Below are 25,596 nucleotides of genomic sequence, written 5' to 3' on the forward strand. Positions count from 1 at the left end.
GGTCCCAGCCACCTTCCCTTTGGTGGTGATGGGATTTGGAGTTCCCAGTGTCTTTGGCTTTGACCTGGGGTGGGGGTGGAGTCCACAAAGCCTATATGGAATTTGCTTTGGGACATCCTTTTCCCCCTAACATAATGACAGACAGAAAGGAAACCATCATGCCCATGTCCCATGACTCCTTGTTCCCAAATCACACTAAAGCTCCTCCACTGCCTTTCCCTTTACATGCAAAACCCTAATTGAAGAACTGTCATTAACCTCAACCTTTGATGCTATGAAGGAAGCTTATTTTCCCATCTCAGGCCATGTTTTCACTTCTCAGTAATTTGTACTAATATTAGCAGATACGCATGCACATGCACTGCCTCAGGCAGTGCTGCACCTCAGTGAAGCATATTATTGTCCCCACTCCAGAGGTTGGAGAGCTTTCCTGGGGAACACAGAAGATTCTCTGCCAAAGCATCGATTGCCTTTCAGTACAGTACTGTAGACCCCTCTTTCCCTTACATGGTGCTGTACTATAGAATTCTTTATATTGTCTTGACCATTTCCAATATGTGTAAAGAAAAGCTATTATCCAGTGAGGATATTTTGAAATAATAACCATGGTGGTAATAATTCATCATATATTGAGTACCTATCAAGTGCCAGATACTCACAGATGTAGTAGCTCTGATCTTTAGAAGAAATAAAAGAGAGATACTTGACCATCAGGTAAAATCAATTTACATATGATAGAAGCAAGCCACAGAAGGTTAAATGACTTACCTTGATCACACAGGCTATAGTGAGGAAGTCACAGAACCAAAACTATAGACATTTTTTTATTTGTCTATATGATGGAATCTTCTGAGCTCAGCATGGGACTGGATGCAATCATCTTCCCAATCATGCTGAAGATCTCAAAATTAGCTTACCCCCCTTGGTCCTCCCCGGTGGCACAGCAGGTTGAGCGCAGCCCTGTGAAGCTCTCCGCAGCCTTTGTAGCACCGGTTCGATTCCCGGCCAGCCAGGGAGAATCCCACATGGTGAGGCAGACCTCTCCTGTCTCACCCGCTGCTCCCCTCAGCAGTGCTTTCAATCCGTCTGACTGTTCTGCTCCCCGTTCTGTCTCTGGTGAATGCTTTCACCCTCCCGCAACTCTGGCCTGTACCCCAGCTCTTGCGTAAATAAAATAAATCTTTAAAAAATTAGCTTACCCCCTAAAATAAGATATTGTATCTTAATTTTAAATCCAAAAGCTTATAACCAGAGTGACATGCCTCCCTTCTCCACGAGGCATGGAGTCCTGGTATTTAGAAGTTGCAAACACAAATCGAATTCCCCCCAGTAGATGTCTAGGATTCAACTCAAAGGAACAAAAGACACTACCCCTCCATCCTGTACTGCTTCTAAACCAGAAGTAGGTGAATCAAATAGTTCACTAGATAGTAAATATTTTAGCTTGTGAGCCATTTACAACTCCTCAGTTCTGCCTTGGCAGCGGCAGGGCAGCCGTAGGAATATGTAAGTAGATAGGCATGGCTGGGTCCAATCTGTTTCTTTTTAAAAAATGGATAATTGGCCATAAACTGTATTTTTTTAACCTCTGAAAACCCTCCCTGGATCTCCTGTTCCACTTCACCCTCTCAGTTCGTGCTTGGGACACCTTTCAATTTCAGCACCGTGAATAGAATCAATGAGGCTTTCGCCTCCTCCAACAGCTCATTAATAGAGAGCTCAGATGCCATTGAGCTGGTGACATTCTCAGAGTCTCATCCATGTTCATCTCCTTCCCCATTTTAATACATTTCCATTCATCATTCTCTCTTGTTTACTGTCTTGTAGCACTTTTCACTCCTGGTGTCAGCGCTTGTAGGCAAACCATGGGAGGAGCATCTCCATCTGCTCTCGGCTGTCTTAATGATTAAGTGTTTAGATGTTTACTTGCTCTTAATATTAACTGTCTGGGCTAGAATGGGCTGGGATAGCCTTGGGAATTCAACCCTTCAAATTTTAGGATCATTTTCTCATATGGAAATTCTTTCAGACCTTTCAGCAATATCTGTGCTTCATCGATTGGGTGAAATAGCAGGATTGAAGTATGCTGTTTCTTCATTCATTTAGCAGCAAGTCATTGAGCACCCAGGGGGTGCAAGCTCTGTGCTACATATTGGGGATGGAGAAACATAGGGAGGGCTGGTCTCTCTTCTCCAAAGATAGAGTTGTAGCCTCTGTCTCCCACATGCTTATAAAGTAATTCATAATTCTCATAATTGACCAAAAAAACCTTGCTCACTGCTCTGACTCATTTGCCTGAAGTTGATTAACGGTTTTGTGGGGAACAAGCACCAGTATTCATTTTAATCACTGGACTTCTTGAAGAATGTGTGGACTATAAAATGACTTTGGGTAAATGTTTGGTCTTCGCAATCCAGATGCCAATACCCCAAAACACATTTTTCAGTAACAGAACTTCCCTTTTTCTCAGCAGAGCACACTTCCATCAGATTCTAGTAAAACCAGAGGTCATCCACTCATCTGGATTTTTATAACAATGGGATTTGTCCTAATCAGCAAGATGATACAGTGATTTTTAAAGGTTTAGATATCAGACCTCTAGTGTGTCAAGATAGGAGTGACCAAAGTTCTCGATGACATTCTTCTAGAGTAGATGGCCTTCTTTATACTGAATTCCCAATTGGCGGTAGGGGTAGTGGTGATCCACCTTCTTTTCAAATAGATCAAATGATGGAAGGGCAGAACCTCCTGGCAGTGTCTCCCGGCAAATGGCTATTCCTTTCATTAGGGTGCACTTGGGCCTCTTATGCATTAGGGTGCACAAGAGCTTCAACTCTTGTTCAAGCTCTCTCTAACCTGCGATCCCTTACAACTGCTACCACATTATTCATCTCTTCCCCCTGTCCAGATATACCCAATTACTTACAGACTCCTGAACTCCTTTAGACCTTGCTTTTGCATGTTTTGTTCTACTCTCATGGGATATTCTATTCAGTTTTCAATCTCCATTTTTGTCCGTGTAGCTACTTCTTTCATTTTTTGTGACTCAACTCATATCAGCCTTTTTCTGAGCCACTCTCACTCTCCTTATCACTCAGGGCTGGGTGACCCTCTGCTGTATCTTCACAGCTCTCTGAGCTACCCTTGGCCAAGTCACTTAATCAACACTGCTATCATCTGGTCCACCCACAGGATTTTGCATCCCTGAGGTGAGGGTCCTTGCCTTGCTATCTGCAGCCCACGTATGGCACAACACATGGGAGCATGTATAAACATGACTACCTGGCCAAATGAATGAATGGGTACACTTCAGGTCATCTGTGCCTTTGCAAAGTAGACATGTACATATTTTCAGGCTGGTAACACCTTATCATTGTACTGTGTTCTTTTATCTGCTCAACTACCCAAGCTTCTCTGGCCTGTGAATGGAGATGTGGCTTGCACATCTCTTGTCATCAGCTTTCCCCTCATTTATCACCATACCTCTTGAATGTTGAACCTTTGCACTCAGAACTGTTACAGTACCCTAGATTAACACATAGACATGGGAACCCCCTCTGATTGATGCAAGAGCTCCAATTTGGATGTAACCATTAGGCTCTAAGATTTATAGTGAGGATGGGGCAGACCCAGATGCTACACTTTTGTTCCTGTACACTTGGGGATAACCCATAATCTCCAATGATGCTCATGCATCTTGAAACCAGGCTGGTATTTATGAGGATGTGGAGGGTGAGGTATAATGATGAAGGACAGCAATGAGGAAACCCCATGAGATAGAACACTGAAGGAAGCCTTCCTAAAAGAGGAGGTCTTAGGCAGTGTAGGTTTAGGGAACCCTGGAAAGAGGCATTTCTGTCTAAGAAAGTAGCCTAAGTGAAGGCCCGGTGGCAAGGGGTATGGTCCCTGAAGGGGCAGCCAAGTGATGATTCAGGAGGATGTGAGAGACTTCATTGTGACGGGGCTAAAAACCTAAATTTAGGAGTTTGGTTTTTTATCTGATAGTAGTTTTAGGGTACATAGAGATCTTTTCTTAGAAAAGAGATGTGGATGCATTAGGGTGGGGGAGAAGGAGTGAAAGAAAAGATAGGTAGTTACACAGAAGTCCCGGCACAAACCGAATGTCCAGGTACAGGAGTGAAGAGAGAAAGCAAGGGCACTTTCACAGCACTGATGATGGGTGAAAGAGCCAGCAGGATGAGAAACACAAGTAATATCTGTGGACACCAGAGGACACTGTGTGCAAGCCACAGGGGCAGGGAAGAAGTTATTAGAGCGTGACAAAGGGGGTAAAGCGGCTGACCTTACGGGGGTGGGAGGGGAGAGCACAGGACCTTCCTCCTACATGCTGGGTAAGGGTGCATCTGGAGGATGGGGAACCAGACAGACATACAGGCCAAGGTGAAAGCAGAAACAGGCATGGGAGGAAATCCAGAGTGTACCCAAAGCCATTTGTCTGAGGACCTGAGTGACCTTAAGGAGTGATCTAGAACCCCCCATTGTGAGAAGTCACCAGGGAGATCTTGGGTGAGGACAGACAAGATCAGGACTTAATAGAAGCAAGACAGATTGTTGCTCTGTTGTTTCTGCTGAGGTCAGAGACTTCACAGGATTTTGCAAAACTGGGTGTGCTTTGTAACTCTACTTCTGAACCCTGTAGGGGGAGATAGAAAATAACTATGAACTCCCAGCCAGGTTTTGAGAACTCAGCCATTTGCTCAGACCCATCTCTTCAGAGCATAAAATCCCAGTGGCTCAGAGATGATTTTCATTCCCTTGCTCCAGGCTAGTCTGTCCCTATTCAGAGTGATCACCTGTGGCTGGTGGCAACTTCTAGCAGATCTGCAGGACCAAGAACTAATGGGCCGGGTACTCCAGGGTAGGAAGGGCTGGGCTGCAGCACTCAGAATCTGCTGCTGATCCCTTTCAAACCCTTGCTTTTTCAGGAACACAATGAGTTCAACTCCTCCATGGCCAGGAGCCAGACTAACACAGCACGAATCGATGGCCTGCGGCCAGGCATGGTATATGTGGTACAGGTGCGCGCTCGCACGGTGGCCGGCTATGGCAAGTTCAGCGGCAAGATGTGCTTCCAGACTCTGACAGATGGTAAGAGGAGAACCAGTGACGTGGCCACTAGACAAGCAGTCAGAGCAGGAGAGGAAACCCACTGCAGCCAAAATGGCAACCTCTGACTGTCTTTGAAATTCCCTTGGAAGGGTTTGGCCCCAATTGGGTCTTGTAGACTTGTCCAGTTCACCAGGCAGGTCATCTGGAAGGGTCTCTGTACCAAATGTATTGAGGACAGCAGGTGTGGTTGTCCAGTGCACAGCAGAGAAAACCACATAAATCTCAGGGTCAAGCACTCTCCTGGCTCTGCACCAGGGCAGAGGGTCCTGTTGTTTGACCCTCACTCCCATTTACTTCTCTGTTCTTGGTGGCTGGGAACAGAGCTCAGAGCTAATGGCATGAGCCAAGGTCTCCAAGAAGGACATGGAGATATAAAATTTGGAGTGAGGCAGTCCTTGCCCCCAGCCTCTCAAAATTTTTGAAGCAGCTTCATATGCGATCTCTAAGAAAGTCCTGCTCAGATGCCTCCAGAGGCCATTGTTTTCTAAGTTGTCCCCAAGAACAAAAGGTCTGTCACTAAGCCAAGCCAAGGTCTTCCACTTTTGGGCTTTATTAATTTCCTGTTATAACAACCTTCCCCTGTCCTCTGAGATCACCTCCTTTAGTAGTTATGAAAATCCAATTTCCCCATTAGGCATGGCTGTGTTTTTCTAGTCATTAGCCTTTTTGCAACAGTGTATGAGTTCATTCTTCTATATCTACTATCCACCTATCTATTTATATGTATGTATTCATTTATGAGCTGTTTCCTGATAGTTCTTGAAATGTCAATCTTTTCCCAGCCTCCCAAATGGACAGTCTTTGATTTTCCCTTTATCATGCATATGATGGAGAAAGCAGTCTGCCTTCACATAAAATTTTATTTTAGGCCAGCACCCTCTGACTAGGCACTTGATAGGGCTTGAGACTTTATACTCACTCATATTTTTTTCAACAATTTTAAAATTCATTAGAACCATTTAAAAATCAGAGGATTTCAGATAAAATCATAATATTTATTTTCTTGTGAAACATTGCAAGCAAAGTCGAAGTTAGGGGGCATTCCAGTGTGAGGATCTGTCCTGCATGTGAGGTATTGCTACCCCCATGAGGTGCCTACCACTGCGTCTGTACCTGGAGGCTTTCATGTGAGCCATCTAGCCCTTGTGGGATTGGGGTTTGTAGCCTGCTTTGAGTTGATTTCAGGTGAATTTTCACTTGTATTTTGAGGATGGTGAGACAAGGTGAAAAGGTGAACCAGTTTATTCAGGTTAATGATGCTGGTGGTCTGGAAAGAATGCAGACTATCTTCTTTCCCTTACGGGCTCCGTAGCCCTCTTTGCACCTCACTTACCACCTAGATTTATGGGCACTTTGGCATCAGGAGGCACACAGGATTAAAAGCCCAAAACTCAAAATGCTCTGAGTACTGGTCTCTTGATAATTCTGCTAGACAAATCAAGAAGTAACAAATTCCTCCCAAGAAGGCTATTCCTTTTACATTTGGCAGTTAAGTTTTGTAAACCCAAGAGGGGCTAGATGTAAGAGAGTTCTGGTAAGAGGCCAAATTCAAGAGTATTTATCTTAATGACGGAGGCTCACACATTGGTAGTAATGATGTTTATGGAGGCTTCAGGACTGTGGTAGCACAAGGGCGAGTCTGAAGGCTGATCAGTGATGGGGGTCACTGGAGACAGGTCCTAGGGGACCCCACCCAGGATCAAGGACCCTGCTCAGGATAGGTGAGTTTCATATAGGCAGTGCCTCTATTGTCTCAGATGACCTTAGCTACAATGTGCTAACCTTTGACAAGCTGCCTAATGTTAAAATTTTTATTATTTTAGAAATTAATCCATTTTCTGCATCATTGTTAATGTTTGGACAAAATTTGATTTCTCCCCTCAAGTGTAGTCCCCATAGTTCTCTCACCACCATAGAACCCGTGATCCATCTCCACGGTCCCTTATGCTCGGTCCTGTTACAAAGCTTCTCCTCCCCCCTCGCCTGCTATAGGCCTCAGACTGTGGTTACTAGCAAGTTTTATCTTTTTTCTGACCCTTTGTCTATTTTTTTTTAAACCATTTATAAAGCAGTGTGCCTACCAAACACTCTCTGTGATTTTTGTGTTCCCCAATGTTTGGATGGCACCTTTCAAGTGTGAGTGGAGAAAGAGACTTTAAAGAATAGACGTTGTTCTTAAATCTTCCCACTCTGGAAATCAGTTTTAAAAACTGAAGGTCACATTGCTTCATGAAATTTTTAACTTATAAAGATGTTGTTATGGACTCCTCACTGTGGTTCCTTGTGTTTTTTTTCTTTTTTCAAATTAATTATTTTTGAACACATGTTACACAAAGCTGTCAGCTGAGGGCAACTGAAATCCTACCTCTTTAGTCTTTAATATTGATTTCTAAAGAGTGGGAGGCTTCAAGAATAACATGATTTTCTTAGAAGTCTCGCTGCACCCACAGAGTTGGAAGATGATTCCCAAACATCGGGGTACATAAGATTAGCCTAGGTTTTGGGCAATCATGGGAATACCCTGCTCTTCACCCAGAGATCCTGATTCTGTAGGTCTGAGGAGAGTCACAGATATAGTCATGTTTTACAGTCAAACCAGATAGTTCTGGTGCAGGGCTTGGGACCCTCACTTCGACAAGTAGTCATAAGGGTTGCCAGATACAATACCAGATGGTTGGTTAAAGCTGAGTTTAGATAACGAATAATGTTTTAGCCTCAGCATCTCCCACAAAATATTTGCAGCATGTCATAACTAAAACATTATTCATTGTTTATTTGAAATTCATATTTATTTTTAATTTTTTTCCATTGTCATGATCAGTTTGGCAAAGTGAGTTTCTTTTAATGTTTAGTATATTTTATTTTATATAATTCTTACATCATTTTTCATTTTTGCACAATGTATGCATTCTCATCTTGGTTATATTCACCACACAATTGCACCCCCCTTATTTTGACCCTAATCCCTCCTCTCCTTCCCCCCACCCCCGTAGTGTGTCTCTGGTTCATAGTTGCTTGTTGATTTTGATTTTTTTCTTTGTTACAATTAGTCTTTTTCCTGGTCCCTTATTTGGGTTTTCTAGATTCCTGCTATGAGTGAGACCATACGGTATTTTTCTTTTTCTTTCTGGCTTATTTCGCTGAGCATGATCCCTTCCAGCTCTACCCATGTTGCTGCAAACTGCATGAGTTAATTTTTTTTGATTGCTGAGTAATATTCCATTGTGTATATATACCACCTTTTCTTGATCCAGTCATCTATTGTTGGGCATTTGGGTTGTTTCCATAGCTTGTCTATTGTAAATAGTGCTGCTCTAAACATAGGGGAGTAGGTGCCCTTTTGATTTAATGTTTCTGTGTCCTTTGGGTAAATACCTAGGAGTGGAATTGCTGGATCATGTGGAAGGATCTATCTTTAGTAGACTGAGGAATCTCCACACAGCTTTCCGTAGTGGTTAGACCAGTTTGCACTCAAATTCAGATTTAATTGACTCTCCCATATTTTTATTTGCTACATCTGGCAATCCTAATTATATATATATATATAAATATATATATATATGTATACACACACACATATACACATATATAAATTTACCTATGTATTTTCCATCCTGAACATTAGATAATAGCCTCTTACCTCCAAGTAAAGTAATAACCATAAAATAGTAATAGCCAGCTAAGCCAAACACTTTATAAGGATTAAGGAAAAGAGAGTTAGAATTCAGAGCATCCATGATAGATCAGACATGGAAAATGTCATCATGATTTGATTTCAAAAGGAATTTGTTTTCAACAGACAAGGAGTCAGAGAGACTGAATCCTGTGACCAAGGCCACGAAACTTGCCCATGGTAAAGCCAGGCTTTGGACAAGCTCTGTTCACCTCTGTGACCCATGGGCTTCCAGTTCCCCTGTGTAATACATCATGGTCCTAACTCTGCAGAAATCTTGATCTTGTTTTATTGAGTAAGAGACTCAGAGCACTAGTCTGAGGCATTTCTCAGGCATTTCTTTATCCTTCACAACACCCGGTGCAGAGCTGGCTGGTTGCTGCAGATCCTCTGTACACTGCTGCCTGGTCAATCTGTGGGCTCTGCTATATTTCAACAATTTTGTGTTTTAGAAGATCCTTCAGCAATGGACTTCATCCTCCACCTCTCAGTGGACTTACCCTCAGCTTGCCTGACAATCCTTTGAGAGACCTTCCAAATGGGGGAGGTAGATTGGAGTCACCTCTGCTCCAGGGAATGAATGTCTCTGGCTCTTAGTCCTGGGATTCTATCTGCTGTTTTGTTTTTATTGTTGTTGATCAGTGTATATGTATAGGGCCACTGGTGTCATGCACTGAGTACCAGCTGTAAGCAAAGGGCACAGAGGAAGGATTCTAATACCCCTTTCTCACCTAGATGATTACAAGTCCGAGCTGAGGGAGCAGCTGCCTCTGATTGCTGGCTCTGCGGCGGCCGGGGTCGTGTTCGTGGTGTCCTTGGTGGCCATCTCTATTGTCTGCAGCAGGTAAGGGCTCCACTCCCACACCTGCCTGCCTCTTCAAACCCAAGAAGCCCCTCTCCACCTGCAGGCCCCTCCCAAACCATGCAGACTGAACTGGGCTGACCAATCAGACACGCTGTCAAACACAATCACCAGTCCATCTCAATCAGGCAGCCTTAAATTCTCTAGGTTATTTATTTTTTCTGTGCCTAGAATAAAATCCACTCTAAGATCTGGGCAAGGCTGTCAGTAAATAGCATCCACCCTCAAACCTCATTTTAGCCAGACTTTTAGCCCCTCCCCCAAAGATACAACAGCTTTCCCCAGTGACAGTTACCCAAAGGCTGTTGACCCACCGAAGGAGCATCACCTCCTTGTATGGTCCATTAGAGAGCCAAGACCCCCCTGGCAGGCAGGCAAGAGAGGAGACAAGGAGGAAAAGAGCCACAGTTCCAAAAAGGGGGGTGGCCCTTAAGGTCTTGTGAATTTTTAACCCTGTTGCTGCTGCCTTGGGGAGTCAGCCCAGACTCTGCCGTGTGAAGCCCTGTCCTTAACCCCTCCTGAGCATTTCTGCTGTGCACCCAGTGTGCTAATGGGCATGATAGGGCCTCTGCCCCAACCAGTGCCTGACCTCTGAAAGACCTTGACTTGAAAGCAGGCCTATCCTCTGGTCGAGCCAGAGGCTGACTTTACAGGAGCTACACCTTAAAGTGAGACACCCCAGTCCCAAGATGCCTGGGCAGAGGTTCCTAGAGCCATGGGGTAGATGTGCTCCTCATCTGAGAGAGCTCCTCTTCCTTGTGTTCACAGAAAAAGGGCTTACAGCAAAGAGGCTGTGTACAGTGATAAGCTCCAGCACTACAGCACCGGCCGAGGTAAGTAGAAAGTAGACTATTGCTGACCCCTGGCCAGCGGCACAATAGAGCAGGTAAGTGCTTAGAGACAGACTGGATGGGCCCAAATAGACCCCCTTCCAGGCCCGGATGCCCCAGTGCCCACCTCTCTGTGCAGGTCCCCAGGGACCGAGGCTGCCTGCCCGTCTGCCAGCTGCCCATTGTGGGCACTCATGGCACGCCTGGCGGATAGATTATCTTCTGCAGTGATAAGCCTTTAAAGGACAGGGAATGCAGGGGGAAGATTGGGTTTAGCAAGTCAATGAATCCTGAAATCAGACTCAGTGGGAAAAGATGGAGAGTTCTCTATTAACATCTTCTGCCTTATCTTATCCAATTGAGCGGCTGGGGAATGTGTTAACCAAATTCACTGATAAGGCAGAGAACATGAATGTAGGGAATTAAAAAGATAGCAGAGCCCAAGAGGCCAAAGTGTTGGGATATCTCCCAAGTGTTTTCTTTTAAGAAGTACCTTTAAAAGTTTTTCTCACTCATTATCCTACTTCTTTTTTTAAAAAACATACATATATAATAGTTTTATGACTAAATTTCTTTCCCATTAACGTGCAGCATAGTCTTATGAAAAATTTATCTTTTATCTGTGTAATTACAGCATTGCAGTGTCTGAGAAAGGTCCCATTAGGTCAGCTCAGCCCCCTTCCTGCCTCCAGAGAGCAGTCAGCTTAGATCTAGGAGCACACATGTTCTGTTTCTAAATAACTCCGCTTGAATTCCACAGATGCCCTCTGAAATCTGTCCCAGCACTTGGTGCTCTGCCACAGGCTGCCTTTGTAAGCCTTATCTCACCTAAATCCCCCTGTCGAGATGTAAACCCTGTTCTTCCTCATCATCTGCAGGGAGCATGGAAAACAGGCTCATACACACTGAGCCTGCCTTCAGTGGGCCAGGGGTGCCTCTTGGGAATACAGAGGAACTCAAAGGCAAAAGTTCTCATGGACCAAACTCCTCCCTTGGCACTCCCGAGGCACGAGAGCAATGCTAGGTCACTTGTTAGCACTTTTGCTGTGAAGGATCTGCATGGCCTGTATAAGATTGGGCCATGCAGAGGCCATTCTGTGGATGTGGCTTTTTCCTGGGGCTTTTAATCCAAGACCAAAACCACCTGCCCAGGTTTTGTAGAAGATGAATCCCCTGCCAGAGGGGCTGCTGCCCCAGACTGTCATTGCCTGGGTGAGTGTGGACTCTGGACTGGCTCACAGGTTCTGAAACACTCCCTCTGTGCTCCACAATCAGCAGCATAAATCAGGGCTTGGGGTTTGGGAGCCAGGCCCATTTCTGAGATCACAGGCATAGCTCCTGCAGCACTCATGGATCCCCCCTTTCATTCCCCCTTAAGGCCACCCTCTGCCTCTATTTTAATTAAATGTCACTGGTTTCAGAGGAGAAACACATTTTGTATTCTCTCTCTTTTTCTAACTCCTGACTCTGTACCCCACTACAAAATCTACAGATGCTTTACTTCTTTAACCTGTACATTAACTCATTCAGGAGGAACCTTAGCTTTTCCAGTTGGAAAACAAAGATTTTGATTGTATCTATGATTCTCAAGTGATGTGTTCCTTCCCTGCCTCTCTGCTCCTGCCTCGGGCCTCCATCATGGCCCCTCTCCCTGTTGTAGGCTGACTCCTCACCATATTGAGGGCCACTGTAAAGCCCAATGCAGATTTGGCATCCTGTGAACATATTGGATAAAACATTTGGAGACCACCATGTCAGCCTGAAGCAGAGGATGCAAATTTGGGTTCAAAAGGAGAAATGCCATTTTAAAGACTAGGAAATGGGGTACTTTAGCAAAGAGCCCCCTTTTTCGAAGGTATGCAAGCTAAGAGTAGCCATCACCCCTTGAATGTGGCAGACGGTCCCCAAGCATCAAGTTCAAATGAAGTTTAGTGCTCTTCTGACCACTTCAGCCTGAGGTCTGGCGGCTCCCCTGGGCTAGCCCATGCCGGCAACACAGAGGGCCTCTTCCCGAGCAGTCATAGCCTCCTTCCAGGGGACTCTGTCACCTCTAAGGAGACAGAAGGAAGCTTCCTTGGTTTCCAGAATAATCCTTTTGCAGTAACAGTGGCCTTGCTGCAACCAATGAGGACAGTTGAAGACACAGGTTGACAAGCTTCCCAGTCGCCATTCCTGAGACTCGGGGTGGACACAGATTTCTCAGTGGGCCAGAGTTCACTTCCTTGGCTGCCTCAGATGTCTGTCTTCTTTTTAATTCAGTTTGACTTTTATAAATGTCTTTTCCCACTGTTCATAAGTACTCTGTATCCAGTCCCTGATACCTGACTCTTCTTTCACCCAGGTTCTCTCAACTCATAGACTCATGCATTGAATTGCATCAGTGCGTTTTCTCTCGTAAACATTCGTCACTCTGGTTACAGCTATTACTGTTGCAAAATCACAGTCGAGGGAGTATAGAGCGGGGGAAAGGCTCAGCACACATATAACAGAAGAAGGAACGTCGGTCCTGATGGAGGATGGGCCTGGCCCAACACAGGCTCAGGAGGGATGATTAGTTACAGAAAGCTTCCCTGGAGCCATGTGCTGGGAACTGTATTCTGGTAGCTCATTGCAACTCATCTAACCCTGACAACCACTCTAGGAGGTAGGCATTAATCTAGGAAGGTTAGGACACTTATTCAGGTCCTAAGGCTCACAGGTGGCAAAGGTGGACTACATGTCCTCAACGTCAGGCAGTAGAGCCCACGCTCATCCCAGATTGCAGAGGCTCAAGGTGCCTGGTGGTCAGGGGCAGGTGAGGATGGCTCGAGGATTAATCCTGGGTATCTTGGTTGGTGGTTTGTTGGTCCTGCCTCTGTATCTCACTGAAAGAGGCAGAAAGGCTGACGATGCCCCTGCTAAGTGAATGCATAGGACTCTACCTGTACCATGCACATGCAAGCACCTCACTGTGGGGTGTGGGCAGTAACCCGAGCTCCGAGGGCCTACTGCCCTGGGAGCAAACGGAAACCTACAGCAGCTTTTTCAGCCTTTCATCAATGCCTAACTCCTCTAACCTGCAGGCAGAACACAGGGCACCACAGGCTGAAGGAAATGTCACAGAAATGTTTGCAAATGCAGTGTCTCTTCTAGCCCCTCATGACCTGGTAGATTTGGACAATTTGAGAATGCAGCATGCTCTCTGGGGACTGGTTTTTGCCCCACCTCCAACCCTGGAGCAAAGCCAGCAGGCACATAAAGGGTGATTTGGATTTGGTGAAGGAGAATAGAGGAAGGCGAGCTGGAGAGGGCAGCTGTGCTGGCTGTGGTGCTGGATGCGGGGAGGAAGAAGCACTTTGGAGCCCCTGCTTCATGTCAAGGCTGACTGGGTAGGAGGATGGGTCTCCGGCATCCGGCAGACAAATGGCGTCACTCATGATTCCTGAGCACCAATTCTCAGGCAACTTGGGTTGACTGAAAATTGCCTGGATAGAATGACTCAGGTAGGCCAGGGTAGGCTTGGAAATCTAGACAAGTTCTGGTTAATTCTACCTTTGGGTAGATATTTCTGTGGCTAGGTAACTACTCATTTAACACTGGTTGACACCTCACTGATTTGGAGGAAGGGTGAAATGGATAGGGGTGGGGAGAGAGGAAGATAAAGACTTAGAAGGGGTTGGGACTTTCAAAAAGCAACCATAAGAGAATCATCTCCATGTTGTCGGCAACTGCAGGGAGAATCACAGAGCTACTACTATTAAACTTTGAGAAAAACAAAAACAAATGGGGTATGTGCCCAAAGACCATAGACTGGCAAACTCTAAATTCCACAGAAGGCAAGAGGGCAGAGCACTGAGATTACAGAGCAGGAGGATGAGCTTTGTCCCTGCTTGGTCCCTTCAAATCCTTAAGAAAGTGTGAAGCAAATACATTCTGGGCATTAAAACCAAAATCAGATCAATGGGAACCAACACAGCGTTATTAAGAAAAAATTATTATTGGGGCTTCATTCATCTCATTTATGAGGGTCACATGTTTAATAAATTTGAGAGGAACTGCTGATGTAGTGAACTTTTATTTTGGCAAAAATATTTGACTAATCTCCTAAGAGAAAGTGTGCTAAAGTGGCTATGCAGCTTGTCTTCACACCAAAGAAAGCAGGTTAGGGACTCTGTCAGCCAGGAAGGAAGTTGCTAGCTTTATTCAGTCCTTGTCTAATTCAATTTCTTATTTGTTTGATTGTTTTTTAAATTCATAAATCGGATGCAAACCTCGGGATGCTTATCAAGTTTGTAGGTAACAGTTGGAGAGCATAACTAACACCATAGAAGACAGAATCAAAATTCAAAACTGCACAACAGCTTTGAATGCTAATTTGAAATCTGCAAGATGAAATGTTATAGGGATAAATCTAGAATCTAGTGTTTAGGTTAAAACAAAAATAATGCAGTATATAAAAAAAGGAAGAGACCTGGCTTGCTCTGCATTTGTATGAAAGAAAAATAAAGCCTATTTAGTTGAACACATGTTTAATGAGTGATAGATGCTGATAAAAGCCAAGCACTGTTACCAATACAGCATAATATTACTAGCAACCTCCAATTTTGAGCACTTACTGTGTTAAGCACTTTACCTACATTAACGAATGAAATTCTCATATCTATCCTATCAGGTAGATTTTGTATGTGAATAAAGAAAGCCTCAGAGGAGGCAAGTAACTCCCAAGTCTTGGAATTAGTGATTTGCAGGTTTTCAGCTCAGATCTGTTTGTCTCTGTGATCCCAATTGAAGCTCAGATGAGAGAAGGTGATACACGGACATGCTCTCCTCTGTGCTGGTAAGAACACATCCAGAGTGATTGTGGTTCTGGGGATCGCCTTTCAAAAAGGACATTGTCAGCAAAGCACCTGTCCAGAGAGGATCAGCCTGCCTGGGCAAGTGTCAAGTCCTGGTCTCTTATAGAAAAGACTTGGAAACACCAATCTGTTGCTAAAGAAATGCAGGCAAGGACATGTGGTCATCATCAAGCATAATGGCATTATGCACAGAAGCAGAGAAGGTGCTATTGTGGATCATGATCAAAAAACACGGAATGAATATACTTTGATTCAGTATAAGGATATCACTCACCACCTCCTCCTCCAAACTGGAGCTGTCCTGTGCAGAGGCAGGCTGCTTTGTGGGCAGGTGAGCTCTCTGCCCTTGGGAGCATTCAAGCAGAGACTAGGTAGCTAGCTCCAAGAGCCCACACCCAGCTTTCTTGACTGTGGTTGGTAGGTGTTTCAGAACTGTAGAGGACAGAGCTTCCAGTCCCCTGGAAATCAACTTGGGCATCAGGGTGAAAATCAAGTGTACCTGGAGGAAGGAGATTGACCATGGAAAATGTGGCTGCCTCTTCTGCAGGTAACAGGAGCATTAGCCACTGAGCCTGAGTAAATGAGGGCCTGAGTAAATGAGGGCCATAGAGGAGGAAAGGCCCCCAGGTGTAGAAGGTGGCAGAGTTTTCAGTGGGTGCTTATTAAATGTCAAATAAATTTAATGAGCTAGTTTCACCGATATATCTGTTGCTGGCTTAAAGCCAGAGCTTTTAGAAACCATGTTAACTCTTTTAATCCCAAATTCATTGATGGTTGCCCTGGGTTTCCAGCAGAGCTTCAGTGGGCCTTGCCTGGAAGGACTTGCCTGTCCTGGTCACTGAGATCCAAGAAATGGCAAGATCTTTTTCCTGGAAAGCTTTTCTCAATAGCAAAGAATCTTTCCTTCTGGAGATGCATACTAGGCAGTGACCATGGTGTTAAGACCAAATCTTGAAGACATGATGAATCCCCAATCAGAAAGTAGAAGGAAGTTCCTCCTCAGATCCACTGCTTTTCCCTTCAGCCTTATCACCCACCCTAGGGCTACCTTCTCAAATTCTCCCTGAAGGCCTGGTGGGCACGCATGGCCTCCACTCTTCTTGGAAAAAACCACCACCCAATGTCCTGGCCTCGACCCCTAGACGCAGGTGGAACAAACTGTTTCTAGTGGCAATCAACCTTTCCTGGTGGGTTTCCTCCAAGAAACTAGCATGTCTTCAGCCCTTCACATTAACTGCCTCCACAACCACCCTTGTGCCTCCCAGATCCACAACACCAGAACCAATTTTCCAGCTGTTTCCAATGTCAGTTTTCCCACTGACATTCACACACTTGCATATTTCATCTGTGCATTCAGTGTCTGGAAACTCATGTGCAAATTTCCCTGAGAGTAGACTTCCTTTCCCGAAGCCCTTTACCTGGTTAATAGCACCATGATTCTGGAAGTCTTGGCATGGATTTGAATTCTTTTTGTCCCTCCTTAATTCCCTCCTTTAATTACTCACCAAATGCTATTGTCAATATTCCATGAAATTTCTCTTGCCTCTTCTCATTATGGTTTTCTGGTTGAAAACTTTGTTATCTTACACCTAATTACTGTGATAACCTCAAAGCTGTTTTCTCAGTCTCCAGCCCCTTCCCTGTAACTATGCTTGTGAATGCTACAACCCATCAGGAAAATGAAATCCCCAATGCCTCTTATTGTGGGGCAATCAGGAGCAGGGTGGGCAGGCAGGGGGGCTGGGAAGAAGCAACTGAGCCTCCCAACCCCCAGCAAATTTTTTAAAATCTATGTATATATATATTTTTTACATCATTGTTCCTCTCAGGTGTAATCCCCATAGAATTTCCACCACCAAGTCACCAGTGAACCATCACCATAGACTCTCATGCTCATCCCTCCCCTGTTCTATTCCCTCTCCCTCGCCTCCCCTGCTGAATGTCTCCAATTTTTCTTTTGCCTGCAAGCTTTTTTTTTTTCCTGATCCCTTGTTTGGTTCCCCTATATTCCTCCTCTAAGTGAAACCATCTGATATTTTTCTTTTACCTTCTGACTTATTTCATTGAGCATAATCCCTGCAAGTTCCAACCACATAGCTGCAAATGGCATGATTTATCTTTTTTGACTGCTGAGTAGTATTCCATTGTGTATAGAACCACATTTTTCTTTAATCCAGTCATCTGTTTTGGGGCATTTAGATTGTTTCCATGTCTTAGCTAACAAAAGAGATGAAAGACCTATACAAAGAAAATTATAAAACATTGTGAAAAGAAATAGAAGCAGACACAAAGAAATGGAAAGACATCCCCGGCAAATCTTTGTGCATTTTCTTTGGGATCTCTTATGCATCCTCTCATGGTCTTACCTCTTGTAGGGGCAGGAACAGGACACTGTGCAGGTTTTCTATGATCCAGCAGACCGGGTAAAGGAGGAGTCAGAGTCCTCAGTGGTTTTGCAGGTCTTTATTGGGGTTTACCAGGCATATGGCAGGCAGGGGTGCTGGGGGGCCAGAAGGCTGGCAGTCCTCCCAGCCCCCAGCAAATCCTCACTCTCTCTGGGCTCTCTGGCATTCTCTCTGCTTCTCTGCTCTTCTGTTAGTTTTGCTGCTTCTTGGCTTCTTCATTGGCTTCTACTGGCGTCCCCGTGACGCCGCCCTTAAAAGCACAGTCTCAGCCCAGGTGAATCCCATCTACCTATGCCCACACCCTACTCCAGGTGCCCGCCATCAGGCATGCATTCGGGACTGCAAGGATCCATCATCTATCCTGATGGCGGGAGGGCAGAAAAGCCTGACATTTTTCCTTACACTACACCTCTTCTGTAGTAACTCATCCTCTTGTAGCTCACTTCCCGTAGCTGTCCTCTGAGTGACACCACTCTCTTAGGCTCAGTGGGCACACTTGCACATGCGCATGCACACCCATGCTCAGGTGTCCATAATCAAGCACACGTGCCCCACAACCATGCACCTTCTCCATTAACAAGATCAAGACTGCAGGTGATAGCCACAGAGGTCAATGGTGTTAAAAGCCTGCTCAACTTCATTTACCCTACACTTGTCCTCAGTACACCATCACGTACACTTGTCCATCAGTACACTTGTCCATCACATGGGTGATGGACAGTGGTCACCTCTGTTCCATGGCTTCAATCCTAATGCCTCTGTGTGATAGTCAGTTCTCCCCCATGCACCTCCACATCAAGCTGGTCACACTCTCTCCTGCAGTGGTAGGCCTCTCTCTGAGCTGTGCCCCATGACGCTTCTCCTTCAGCAATGCAGGGCACCCATGCCACTAGTCATCCTAGGATTCTGACCTTCAATACTGGTATCTATCATCCTCTGCCTTTTCTAATTTCTGCAGCACTATCAGCTTGTTGCCAGATGTAAGTTCCTGCTGCTGGACTCTCAGCCCTGTTCCCCAGTTAGCTTGTATCTCAATCACCTGAAGAACTTCACAAGCTTTTTCCTGGCAATTCCAGTCTAGCATAGTGCTGATTGAGTGTCTAGTTAGTGCTGAGAAAAATACGGGTGATCAAGTACTGAGGGAAAGGATTGGATGGCGTCCCTTTTAGGGACTGGATTTTATATACAACATTCCTCTTGTGCTTGGATTTCTGGATCAAATTCGGCGAAGAAGAAGATGACAAAGTCCACCCAGGTTCCAGAATAGGAACTAGAAAGATGATCCCCCCTTCTTGTGGCTCCACCAGACATGCTGGGTGGGACACAGGAGATGAGTGAATGGAAATAACTTAATGTCCTACCTCTCTGGGACCCTGCAGTGGGCTTCTAGGAATTGCCTAATTGCATGAAGATGTGGGTCTCTTCCTGGACCCCCTAATCCTCCTAGGTAGTTGTGCTCTCCATGGACCACACATAATTTCCCTGGTACCAATTCTGTACTTTCTGAATGCATGAGTGTTCTGGAGCATTCCATCTTCTCCCTTAGCTTTGAATCTCCAAGTGACAATACTGTTTAGAACTGACCCTTTCCTAGTCCACTTCTGCTGTGCCTTAAGTACCTTGCACTTGTAAATGGAGCCAGCTGACATTTTAGATGTAGCCCACACATCTGCCAGCACCCCCAGAATTTGTCCCAGTAGCTTCACTTTTGAGAACACCCTTTATCTACTGATGTGGGTTCACTGACAATGGCCAGGAATTTCTTCCCATCCCAGGAAAGAATGCTCTGGACAGTGGCTACATTATGTCTCCCCAAATCTGATGTACTTTAAGTCTTGTCTCAATTTTAAGATTTGGTAAATTTCTTGGGACTATGATCCTTTAATGCTTTAAGCATTCCAGGCTATGACCCCATCCATAATATAAACAGATTTAGAGGTCAAAGAACTAATACATCTGCAAATTAGATCTTTAATAGAAATTAGTAAGCTAGAAGATGGCAAAATTGAAGATTTTTTCCCCCCTCTCTAGAGGAGGCATTAACAATCAGAAATTTAGATCCATACGGGCCACTTTTGTGCTAAAGGTAGGTATGTAACCTATGTCAAAAATAATGGGGAATGATATAAAGTATTGTAAATGTAGAATATTAACAATAATAATGTGAAGCATTGTACAGAACATTCTAAAATGCCCTGCATTAGAGAGCTATATACATCCCCTAGTATATATCTAGTATATATCCCCTAGTATATATCCCCTAGTATATTGCTGATGCTAATATTTCCCCAACACTCACAATCTGAGAACATTTCCTGAGCCCTGTCTCCAAATGTTTGGCTGTGCCTTACTCTGCAGCTGACTTGATTCCTTGTTCACTGTCTGGTGATTCATTGCACTAAATACCATTTTCCTGATAATTAAAAACTGCTCACTGGCAAGTGGGAGCAGGAACAGGCTGATGCAGGATTTATGCAGAAACACAAAATGAGCCAAAAGACAAATGACCGGCTCTGCCTAGCTGAAGATATTTTTTTTTCCTCATAATCTTCTGGAACTTGAGAAAGACTGGCCATGACGCGGGAGAGTCTGGAGAGATGTGTCATTGCGAGATGTGGTGGATGCAGGAGAGCTATTATGTGCACAAGCTCAGCCAATCACTTCGGATCTAGGACATAGGGATCCCCGCCCCCAACCAAAAAGGACCATTTCCTCAACCCACCCTTTCAGGCCCTTGTCAGGAAAACCACAGAGTTTGAGCCATTCAGTAGACTTCTGGTTTCAGTCCCTTCCTAAGTATAACAATGATAGTCAATTTCAGGGCAAACAAGAACTGAGTCCTACCATTGCATAGGCACATGAGTTCTAAACTGGCATTGCTCCAGTCGCCCTGGCTTCATGGGAAGACTTTAGTGATAACCAAAGCCCCAAGGCCCAGAAGAGCAGCCCTGACTCACACGCGTGCATTCACACGCACACATGTGTGGGCATTCTCTGTGATTCTCCAAGTCAGGAAATTAGCAAACCTCTCTACTCACTGACAAGTGAGTAAATTGCACTTGTCAAAGTATGAACTTTCTCCCATTCAGATGCCCTTAGTTGCATATTACTGGCCTAAAAGAATCCTGGCACCATCAAGAGATGAGCCATTCCCTTCTGGGAAAAGCTCCTTCTTTGAACTGATTGGGGCCAATATCTATAAAACTCATTAACTCAGAATCCTTTCTCATTCATCCTTATATATGTCTTTACTTGCAAGTCATTCATTACAACGCATTCTAGATTGTTTAATTAGCTTCCATGGAAGAGTTCCTGTAGGACAGCTTAGCATACATCGTTTAAAAACCCTTGATCTAAAATAACAAAGTAGTTACTTTTAAAATAACTAATATAACCCTAAGCAGCTTACATCCTCCACTGCCTAACCCACCCCGCTTCTCCTTCCTACCCCTCCATAGACTTCCTAGAACAATTTACTAATGATAATAATTATGACTATGTCTGTTCACGAGCCCTCCTTGTACATCAAGCATTGTGCTAGATATGTCCCTTGCAATATGGTCTTAATACACAGCCACCCTGGAGGGAGGAGTTAACTCTTCCGTTGGCAGAGGAGAAAATTGTTAGCAGAGAAGTATGTGGACTTGCTGCTTCACACTAGTCTGGTACGTGGCTTTGGGGTTCTGATCTCACCTCTGGGCCTTTCCATCTGACCTCTCAATCTCCAGTCATCTCCAAGGAATTCACAAGTTGTTGAAGTTGTAAACAGTGACCTGTCTTCCTTTCTGCATTTTGAGAGGCTCTGCCATGGCCTTCTCTCTGGCCCTCACCTCTACAAGTGCACACTGGCCAAAGTCTGCCTGCAGCATCAGCATTTCTTCACTTGAAAGCTCTGGCCATACAGCAGGTCCAAAGGTACCCAACGAATGCTGGGAATCCATGTGGTGAAACCACAGCTCCCTCCACCCTAGACTGGGCCAGCTCTGAAGCACGTGGTCACCAACACCAGCTACCAAGGGCCTTAAGCCTGCTTCATTTACCCACAGTCGTAAGTGGCTGGAGAACACACCTTTTCTAGACTGTTACTTTCCTTATCTTACTTCCCCACTCACCTACAGATACTTCTTCGGAATCGACTCCCAGATAGTCTACTGGCTTTGGGAGAACCCAAAGTAAGACTGCTTGGATATGTTGATCTGACTTTGTGAGACACCCTCAATCTACTCTCAATCATCCTTATTCTTGTTTTTCCATACCAAATTTTTCTCTCTCACTCTCTCTCTCCACATCCCCTGGGGATTAAACATTCTTCACAAAGGTGGCAACCTTTCTATTGGCTTTGTTCAAATTTCAGTCACCAGATTCGAAAGTCAATGTTGTTATCCCCAAGTTTTCAAGGAACATTCTAGGAAGCTGTTGACTATCCTAAAACAAGTCATCTAGCAATCTAGGGTGATTTTATTCAATAGCTGGAAATAGCTCATCTTTCAGAAAAGGCATTTTCCAGGCAAAACCCACTCTTTCCTTGGGTTGTACTTTACTACTTCCAACCCTTGCCTGCATTTGCTGGTGACATTATTTTAGGGGAGGTGCAGAGTCACTCAAAAGTTTTTGGATAAAAACATGTCAAAACTAGATCATGCATGAAGGGCTGGCAGTCAGCAGCGGGGAGCATGCACTGAGAGGGCAGCCCTCGGGAACTTGAGGTCAGCCTTGGCCTTGTGCTCCAGCTGTGGGCACCAGCTCTAACGCTGTTCTAGGCTGTCTGCTCTTCAGACCTGGTCTTCCAGGAAGGCAGTAATGGGGACAGCAGGTAGCAGGGAGCTACTCCTTTCAAGGATATAACAAGACAGTAGACCATGTGGCTTGGATTTGGAAGCTCTCGCCGGCCCTCCACACCACCTTGAAAACAACTTCTGCACTCTGCCTAATGACACATCCAACGTGCTGAAAAATTACCCTGCGGATGAATCTATTTGTTTCTTGGGTCCCATTTACTTCTTTGTCCCCTCTCTTCCACTTTTTAAATGTGTTTTTTTCCTGCAATGACAATTCTCTACTTTGTCCCCATGCACACCTATTTATCTTGCCACTGTAAACATCAGTAACAAAGTCTATATTCCTTTATGTATTTCTCATTCACTGTTTTATTTGTTTCTCATACTTCAGCGTGTCTGAAGGCATGAGGGTTCAATTACCATTTTTCTTTCATTCCACCTCACTTTTTTCTATGAAGACTTTGCTTTTTCTCTATCAGTGTTTTCTCTTCCATTTTCTCTTGTGGTATACTGTCTCCCCACTTCCATCTTGAGGTTTTTCTGATAGCAATTTCTTTTTTTCTTTCTTTTAATCCATTGCCATCCTTCTTCTAGGCCTGGACGCAGCCGTCAGTTATAACCTTAACAATGGCCACCACTCATGAAAGTTGTCAAGTTGATAAATATTGATATCTACCCTACCATTTTACCACCACTTTCCTGCTAATGCATTTGGTTGGCATCAATCAGCTTCTTTGCCTTCTGTGAGCGCCCGGTGTGGGAACCGGTCCCGATCTGTCACTTATAAATAATCTGTTTCACATTTCATCAAGAGCTCGGAAAGAAAAGAAAATATGGAGGAGAAGTAGAGGACAGAGAAGCATGCTAGTGTGACCCCTAGGGAAGGGAGATGGGGACACCCAGAAAGACAAACTGAGGTAGCCTGGAAGGTAGAAGCGACCACCCAGCCAGTACTTAATGACTCTTCTGTCCTCTTTGGGATGTTAACCCTGCTTATCTCCTCCAATAAGGCTCCCCAGGGATGAAGATCTACATTGACCCCTTCACTTATGAGGATCCCAACGAAGCTGTCCGGGAGTTTGCCAAGGAGATTGATGTATCTTTTGTGAAAATTGAAGAGGTCATCGGAGCAGGTATGGCCCTCCCCTCACCTTGTTTCTGTTCTCTTGGTGTCCAAACATCTTCTTTCCACCACACTGGGTCTTTTCTGTTAGCATAAAAAATCATCCCAAAGGGAAGAGCTTCTACCATCTTTTCCCCAGGAGATGAGTGAGAACCATCTATACTGTGTGTCTAGGTTTCTTTTGAGGACCTTGATCATGGTGACCAAGTTTGTCTGGTGTTGCCAAGAAGTCATATATAGTTTTAAAAGATTTAGAAATAGCCCTGGAAATAGACCACCAGATTCAGATAAGGAGAGAGACCTATGGTGCCGAATTGAGAACATTTTGAAAGAAATGCAAATTTTTAGATGTTGACGTAGTCTCTCATGTACTGACAATATCTCTATGACTCTGGGTCAGTATTTCTTCCCATCATTTTAGTTCTGCTTTTTCTACCTACATGAATTTAGAGATAGACAATGATGAATTGAAGAGGGGTCGCTGTTTCCAGAAGAAAACCCACCCTTAGCCATATTTTTTACAAAAGATCCATGATATGGATGGAGCACAAGACAAATTTCACTCCTAAGAAATATATGTGCTCTCATCGATCTTCCTGCTTTGGAATAGAAACTCAGTCCAGCAAAGAACTGAGGTGTTCCTAGGAAATTTCACATAAAGACTGATCTACAATGTGCATCTTTCTTTGACAGATCAGTAGTTGAATTAATTTAGATCTACACATATATTTTTATTAATGTAAATCAGTAAAATATCCCCAGAATATCACTACTTTGTAAGTAAAATCTTTATTGCCTCATCTACTGCCTCTTTTGAACTTCTTAAGAGATATGTTTGTATTGTGTTCCCTTACCTACTTTTCTTCTCCAACAGTCTTTGTCTTTTCTTTTTTAATTATTAGCCACTGTTCAAGGTCTCTTCATTCATCTGCTATAGTCTTTTAGCTCCTATATCTAGAAGCACTTCATTCATATATTTGAAGAACAATGGACTTTACCTCATCCAATAATATTTTAGCTCAATGAAATATGTCTAGTCAAACTCTTACAGTTACTTCATATATTACCTTTAGGAGGGATGTCACCATCCTTCCATTCACAGCCTCTCTTAATGCACAGAGGGTCAAAAGGCCATCTGTGAAATTGAAAGTCACATTTGAAAGCTTGACGCATTAGGTCACACATTTTGGGGGGCTCTGGGTTTGCCTCTTACAGAGCTTCAAGCTTGTGGCAACAACGTGGTGGGTGCTGGTGCTCTCCCTACCAGGACACCCGCACTTTCTTCCCACCACCCCTTCAGGAGTCACAGCCTATTAATCTGATCCACACGAGTCTATACATATTTCCATTGACTTCCATTAAGTATGTCACTGAACCACAACTTTCACTCCTGTGCAGATAATTTTCTCTTCCTCCTTAGACACTGATATATTTAAGGACCATGACTTGGAAGGCTGGGTACCAGATAGACTGGATTACTCTTAGGAGAACAGCTTCCTCCAGTGAACTTGGAAGAGTATTGCAGAGACAGATTTTCAGTCCAACACCCTGTTTCCCCATGTTATTCATTGTTGTTATGTCATGTGGTAATGGTGCTAGTGATTTCCACACTGTTATTTATGTCATGTGCTACAGCAGTGTTTTCTGGGCTACATTTCACCCCAGCGAGTATACATCAGCTTCCCTTCTGCCTTTATCAGGGGAGGAGTAAAACGCCTTCTCACTTTATGACTCTGTCGGGGAGTTAGAATTTGGGGTGAGCTCACCAACTGCTGGATGCCCATAAAGGGACAACCGATGCCCCTGCTCTATCCTTCACCTCCCATTTTTGTGTAGCCTTTGCAAAAGCTGCTGTGTTTGTTGTGCATTCTGCTCAGAGGTGACACAGTCCTCTCCTCGGTCACATGGTTCAGAGAAGGAGTTCATTTGTACATTAGCTGTTTATTAGATGCCCAGCAGC

General features: G+C 44.5%; 1 protein-coding gene across 2 annotated transcripts in view; it reads left to right on the top strand.

The window, feature by feature from the left end:
• EPHB1 (EPH receptor B1) overlaps positions 1-25,596 on the top strand; it is a gene marked incomplete at both ends in the record, with an annotated part of 419,149 nt that overhangs the window by 327,237 nt on the left and 66,316 nt on the right. The window contains 4 exons of one of the 2 annotated variants that reach the window (XM_084232252.1): positions 4,947-5,109; positions 9,539-9,647; positions 10,434-10,498; positions 23,524-23,646. In XM_084232252.1, the coding sequence (XP_084088378.1) occupies positions 4,947-5,109; positions 9,539-9,647; positions 10,434-10,498; positions 23,524-23,646 (460 nt within the window). The remainder of the gene's footprint in view (positions 1-4,946; positions 5,110-9,538; positions 9,648-10,433; positions 10,499-23,523; positions 23,647-25,596) is intronic. The other variant, XM_084232253.1, reaches the window with a different exon arrangement.

This window comes from Talpa europaea, assembly GCF_964194135.1.
Source record: "Talpa europaea genome assembly, chromosome: 4".
Lineage (NCBI taxonomy): Eukaryota > Metazoa > Chordata > Mammalia > Eulipotyphla > Talpidae > Talpa > Talpa europaea.